This window comes from Lactuca sativa, chromosome 5 (assembly GCF_002870075.4).
Source record: "Lactuca sativa cultivar Salinas chromosome 5, Lsat_Salinas_v11, whole genome shotgun sequence".
NCBI classification, from domain to species: Eukaryota; Viridiplantae; Streptophyta; class Magnoliopsida; order Asterales; family Asteraceae; genus Lactuca; species Lactuca sativa.
The window spans coordinates 197125361-197132695 of NC_056627.2; the positions used below are offsets into that span (position 1 = coordinate 197125361).

General features: G+C 35.8%; 1 protein-coding gene across 1 annotated transcript; it reads left to right on the forward strand.

The window, feature by feature from the left end:
• The first annotated feature begins 398 nt into the window (after positions 1–398).
• On the forward strand, positions 399–7104 carry LOC128134289 (uncharacterized). Its single transcript, XM_052771846.1, has 6 exons — positions 399–878; positions 984–1275; positions 1711–2876; positions 3465–4265; positions 4611–6455; positions 7069–7104. Exons 1-6 carry the CDS (start codon positions 399–401, stop codon positions 7102–7104), a joined length of 4620 nt encoding a protein of 1539 aa, XP_052627806.1.
• The last annotated feature ends 231 nt before the right edge of the window (positions 7105–7335 follow it).

The following is a 7335-nucleotide window of genomic DNA, read 5'->3' on the forward strand; positions in this document are numbered from 1 at the left end:
ACAGTCATTTATATTATTTATAGCTTTACGTCATTTAAATATAGTCATTTATATTATTATAGCTTTCAGTCATTTATAGCTTTCATATTTATACTTATTCCGCAATTATTATTCTTTATATATATTTACATCTTATATCTTAAACTTATATATCTATCACACAGTGACCGGTAACCGAGCCTTTTGTCGCAGTGATCAGATTTTTATATTTCCAACAATCGGTATCTGAGCTGATATATAAAAGGAATAATATTCAACAATTGGTATCAGAGCTTGTATGATTTACCTTGAAATTTTTGTCGAAAAACTTTTGGTTATAGCGTTTATAAACCTTCCATAAGCTTGTCTTTAAAAATTTCATTTTAATATCACTTGTTCAAAATCCTTTTAAAAAAAAAATGTCTTTGGCAAATTACTCCAACATGAACTCTGTGTCCATTGCAAATAGCTTAGGATCTGGTTCACGGGCACCCATACTTATTCCTGAAGAGTATAATTCGTGGGTTGGCCGTATGAATCTTCATCTTAACGCTATAAATGAAGATATCTGGAAGTGTGTAGAAGGAACATATGTTACTCTAGAAAATATGGCTACTCTTGCTACGAATCAAGCCACTCAAACCGATATCATAAGAAAGTTGGAACTCCAAGCCAAAAAGGAACTTGTGTCTGGAATACCTCACAGTATTCTAAGTCAAATGGATGACATTATGATGTTAACCGCAAATCAAATTTGGGAAAATTTGAAAAATCGTTTTTGTGGAAATAAAAGAATTATCGGAAACAAAAGAACATCTGTTTTGAATGAATTCGATAATTTCAAAATGCTTTCATCAGAAACTATCCATGATGCTCATGATAGGTTCAATTTGATTATGGTTAAAATGAACAATTTGGGTATCAAAAAGACACAACACGAGATAAATCTCAAGTTTTTAAACAATCTTTTCGAAAGCTGGAAAATGGTTAAACTCATTATTCAGGGAAATCCAGCTATTCATACCGAATCTTTGTACAATTTGTATGGAGAACTTCAATCGTATGAATCCTCGATTGACCCACCAACCATTGCAGCTTTTGGAGGACCACTTGCTCTTGTGTCCACAACTTCTCAAAACCAAACACCTTACAATGATCAAAACTTTAATCATTTTAATCAGACTACATCTTTTCAAAACCAATCCTTCCAGTCTGATTCAAATGATGAAGCAGATTATCAACAACTGTGTGCTTTGGTTGCAAACACAAATCTCCAGAGATTTATCCCAAATCATGGTCAATCAAACTTTAGACCAAATTTTCAAACAAGACCGTCTTTTGGACAAAATAACTCAAGTTTTCAACCAAGACCGTCTTTTGGACAAAATAACTCAGGTTTTCAACCAAGACCTTACTTTGGACAAAATTCTCAAAGACCGTCTTTCCAAAATAACTCAAACCAAGGTTTTCAAAACCAGGGATTTCAAAACGATCCCAACTCAGGTCATAATCACAATCCAAACAATAGTTTTCAAAATCAAAACAGAGGTTTCCAAAATCAAGGTTACAACAATCAAAACAATGGTTTTCAAAACAACCAAAATTTTGGATTCCAACAAAACCATTCTCAACCTTCCCAACAAACCCAAACTCAAGCACCTGAAAGACTTCCAATTAAAAGTCAAAAGGATGAAAGTGATGAAGAAGTGATCATTTGTCACAACTGCAAAGGAACAAATCACTATGCCAGAGAATGCCGAGCCAAAAACAAAACCAAAATCAAAGACTCAGCATACTATGCTCAAAGAGCCGATGAATTGAAGAAACTGGAAAACCAAGAAAAGCAAAAAGCATTGATGGCAATCCATGAACCAAGCGTGGAATACTGGCCAACATCTGATGACGAAGCTGATAATGAACAAGCACAATCAAACTTCTGCTTCGTAGCTGGTGTTGAAATACCTTCAAGAGCTCCAAACGTCATAGAACAGGTATGGTCTATGATCTCTGAACTTGGTTTTTCCAAAACAATTTTTGAGTCCCACATAACCAAAATTGAGACTAGTCTGGAAACTGATCTCAAAATATATCATGACACAATGGTCAATTATGATATTTGCAAATCTGAGTTACAAACCTTGCAACTCAAATTTGGAGAATCAACAAGAACTAAAAGCAAATTGGAAAGAGACGTTGAAAGAAAATCAGAAGATTATAATCACGTCTTGGAACAATTAAATCAGTCCCTAATTCAGAAAAGGGATTTGGAACTAAAAGATCAGTCAATCATTTCTTCTGAAACAAAAGATGTTTTAGAAATGGAAATCCTTCAGTTGAAACAAGACTTTCAAGAATCAACTGATAAATACAATATTCTAAATGAAAAACTGACTGATTCTTTAAAACAAATCAATTCTCTTAAAACCGAGAATAAAAGACTGATATGGAATATGGATTCTATCAAAGTTGCTAGAAAACTAAGTGATGATATTTTCACAAAGGCAAACACCTTAGGAACTGGCAAAATTGATACGAATTATAGACCAGGAATTGGAAGAGAATCCTTTGAAATTGAACAAGCAGAACAGGAAAACATGACGAATTGTGAAAAATCTGAATCTACTCTACCAGATCTTTTCACATCTCTTAATGAGGAAGATTCAGATGACGAAACAGTTATCAACTGTAGTCCAGATGATACTGCTTTCAGTGTTTCCAAAAAGTCTTTCAAAAGAGTTGTAAATTCTGAAACAAACTCTGCAAGTTCTTTAACTCACCAAATCAAACATACCGATGGAACCACTAAACTCAAAAACTTTTTGAATGGAGAAAATTCCTCTTATGAGGATGGTAGTACTTCTATACCAACTATTTTTCCTACAATGACTTCATCAATTGTTGGAAAAACTAGTCTGGGACAAAAATACTCCAAGAAACAACAAACAAGCAAAAAATCCATTCAAGTCACCAAAACCCCACTTATCATGCCAAACATTTTTGAAAACCAACCAAAGAAACCAGTTAAACCCTATGTCATACCTCATAAACAGGTTTCCAAACAAAAACCAAAACCTTTTCCAAAACCTTTTGAAAACCGCTTTCAAGATATCACTTTTAATCATTCAAGGAACTTTCAAAAACCATCACATCAGAAAGTTTCAAACCATCATCATCAAAAAGCTTTTCAAAACCGCCCATCACATCCCAGATATGAAGAAAACTTTTCAAACAAACCTTCACATCTAGGATATCTTTCACCAAATCACAGATCTTATCAACCCACAGGCTTTCAAAAACAAATCACATTTTGGGTAAACTTAATAGATCAAATCAAACCTCAACCATTCCATTGTCATAAACCAAACCATTACAATAATGTGAAGTCAAATGATAAAAGAAATTCATCAAGCAAAGCACCCAAAATAACAACTGACAAACCAGGACCCATTCAGATTTGGGTACCTAAACTTTCTGTCTGATTGTAGGTACTTAATGCTGGAGAACCCAATGATGATACATGGTATATTGATAGTGGCTGCTCCAAGCATATGACAGGAAACCGGAACTACTTACGTGACTTCAAACCTATACAAACCAATCAAGATGTTACCTTCGGAAACAACATGAAAGCAAAAATCAAAGGTTATGGAAACATAACAAATGGTAATTTTACCATAAAGAAAGTTGCCTTCGTCGATGACCTGAAACACAACCTCATCAGTGTTTCTCAACTGTGTGATAACAATCTTGAAGTTCTTTTCACCAAACAACGAAGCTTGATCATGGACGCCAAAACAAAAGATGTTATAGTTGATTCTGACCGTGCCGGAAATATGTATCCACTTGACATGGATCTTATCTACGGTAAACCCGATATATGTCTGCTATCTAAAGCCCCAGCAGATATTAGTTGGTTATGGCACCGTCGCCTTTCCCATCTAAACTTTGGGTACATCAACAAATTAATCGGCGATGATCTTGTTCGAGGGCTACCACTCCTGAAGCTTGATAACGAAACTCTTTGTGCCGCATGTGAAAAAGGAAAACTTTCCAGATCCACTCACAAAAGCATCTCAGAATCTAGTGTATCCGAACCACTAGAATTGTTGCACATAGACCTTTGTGGCCCTGCCAAAACCCAAACCATACAAGGGAAGAAGTACATTCTTGTTGTCGTTGATGGTTTCTCGCGCTTTACTTGGGTCTTTTTCTTAAGACTAAAATCAGAAGCACCTGAAGAGATGATCAACTTCATCAAACAAATCGAGCTGAAGCTGAAACGACCTGTTCGAAGAATCCGAAGTGATAATGGCTTAGAGTTCAAAAACAATACTCTAGATTCATTTCTCAAAGACAAAGGAATTGAACATTACTTCTCAGCCCCATACACTCCACAACAGAACGGTGTTGTCGAAAGAAGGAACCGAACTCTATGTGAAGCTGCAAGATCAATGCTTATCTTTGCTGATCTACCACAATACTTCTGGGCAGAAGCAATAGCCACAGCTTGCTACACTCAAAATCGTTCCTTAATCCATAAACATCTTCATAAAACACCATATGAAGTCATTAACAACCGAAAACCAAACATCAAATTTTTCCATATTTTTGGTTGTCGATGCTTCGTAAAGAACAATAAAGATCACCTTTCAAAATTTGAATCAAGGTCGGACGAAGGAATTTTCCTTGGTTACTCATTTTCTTCAGCTGCTTATAGAGTACTGAACAAACGTACCAGAGTAATTGAAGAAAGTACCGATGTTCATTTCGATGAATTTTATGTCAGGAAATTGGATCGTGAACATTTTGGTTCAAAAATGATTGAAAATATTTTTCAAAATCCAATTCAACAAACACCTTCTCCTGACATAGACATTGAAATCGATCTTGATTTACTTTTTGAACAACCAAAAACTGCTTACAATTCTGAACTTCTAACTACTTTAATTAATCCTACAGGAACACCCAGTGAAGTTATTCCACAAACAAACCAAAATGATGCAGATCAATTCGAGGGGGAACCACCAACACATACTTCCTCTTTGGAACAAACACCAAATCCTCCTTTAAATGCCCAATCCCCAAATAGCCAAAACAACCCCAATGCATCATTTATGGGGGAACCTTCAAACATATTCCAAGATGAAACTCCTGGAGAAGAACAATGGGATACTAAAACTCCAATTATTATAGCAGAAGAGAATCGCTTAATAAAGTGGACCAGAAATCATCCAACTGACCAAATCATCGGAGATCCCAACTTAGCCATTCAGACTAGAGCCGCATCCACAAATGAATGTTTATTTGGAGCCTTTTTATCCACAAATGAACCCAAAACCATACATTCTGCTATAAAAGATCCAGACTGGGTAAAAGCTATGCAAGAAGAGCTAGCAGAATTTGAAAGAAACGACGTATGGAATCTTGTTCCTACTCCACCCGATGTTACTGTTATAGGTTCAAGATGGGTATACAGAAACAAGACTGACGATCAAGGAATCATTTGTCGAAACAAGGCACGTCTTGTAGTCAAAGGATATTCACAACAAGAAGGAATCGACTACGATGAAACGTATGCCCCAGTTGCTCGAATTGAAGCAATTCGTATCTTTCTTGCATATGCTGCACATAAGAACTTCAAAGTATTCCAAATGGACGTTAAATGTGCATTCCTACACGGAGAGATAGATCGCGAAGTATACATCCAACAACCACCAGGTTTTGAAGATCCCAAATTTCCAGATCACAGCTTTAAATTACAGAAAGCTGTCTATGGCTTGAAACAAGCACCTCGAGCCTGGTATGCCACGTTGTCAACCTTTCTCGAAGAATCAGGTTTTAAAAGAGGTTCAATCGATCAAACCCTCTTTCGTAAAATATTTAATAAACATCTGTTAATCGTACAAATATATGTTGATGACATTATTTTCGGTTCTACTGATGAATCTTTAAGTGTTAAGTTTGCAGATCTAATGAAGAGCAAATTCGAAATGAGCATGATTGGGGAGATGACTACATTTCTCGGACTTCAAATCAAACAGTCAACTGATGGCATTTTCATCAACCAAGAGAATTATGTCAAAAACCTACTCACTCGCTTTTCAATGGACAAATCAAATACCGCAAAAACTCCAATGGCTTTTGGATACAAAATCGATGCAGACTTAAATGGGAAACCCGTTGACCAGAAAAGATATCGTGGAATGATTGGATCACTCTTATACCTCATTGCCAGCAGACCTGACATCATGTTTTCTACATGTGTGTGTGCTAGATACCAAGCAAATCCTATGGAATCCCATGTAGTTGCTGTGAAACGTATCTTCAAATACCTTAAAGGCACTCCCAAACTCAGCCTTTGGTATCCAGCTAAATCCGATTTTCAGCTAAACGCTTTCACCGACTCAGACTACGGAGGATGCAAGCTAGATAGAAAGAGTACATCTGGTAGCTGTCAATTCTTAGGAGGTAGACTAGTGAGTTGGACTTCAAAGAAACAGACTTGTGTATCCACATCAACAGCAGAAGCTGAATATGTCGCTGCCGCCAGCTGTTGCTCACAAGTCATATGGATGCAAACTCAACTGCATGACTATGGCTTCAAAATCTCACAAATTCCCATATTTTGTGACTCAACCAGTGCAATTGCCATTTCTCACAATCCCGTTCACCATTCCATGACAAAGCACATCGACATTCGATATCACTTTATCAAAGACAACATTCAAAAGGGTCATATCGAACTACACTTCATCAACTCCGAAGATCAAATTGCCGATGTCTTCACTAAGGCTCTCGATGAAACAAAGTTTCAATACTTCCTAGGCCGTCTAGGAATGTTAAATCCAGATAACATCCATCCTTAAACTTTTAACTTTTGTTTGTACAAAAGTGTGTTTACTTTCATTCAAAAAGAAAATTCAAAAACATTTGAAAATTGCTTTCTTTTTCAAAAATACAAAAAAAATTCAGATAACCAATATTTCCAAAAACATTCAGAAAAAAAATCTTCAAAAATAGAATAAAATACTTGCCATAATAAGCTTTTATAGAACCTTGTGATTAATCGTCGTTTGACTTAATTTTCAGATGCTTATGCTCGATGAAGATTTTAAGTCATATTGATTCTCAATTGGAGTGAAGGTTCAAATCTCCTACTTTTCATAATGTATATAACTTTATTTCCTTCGATTTTATTTCATTATTGATGATTTTAAACAATCAAGGGACATAAGGTTAGGAGGTTCAGATGAAAACAAAAACCCATGTGAGAATTCGTGCCTCGTCAATCTATATCACTGTGGAATTCATTTCTTGTGAGATTAGGTGTGTCACTATTGCTTATAAGGTATATCC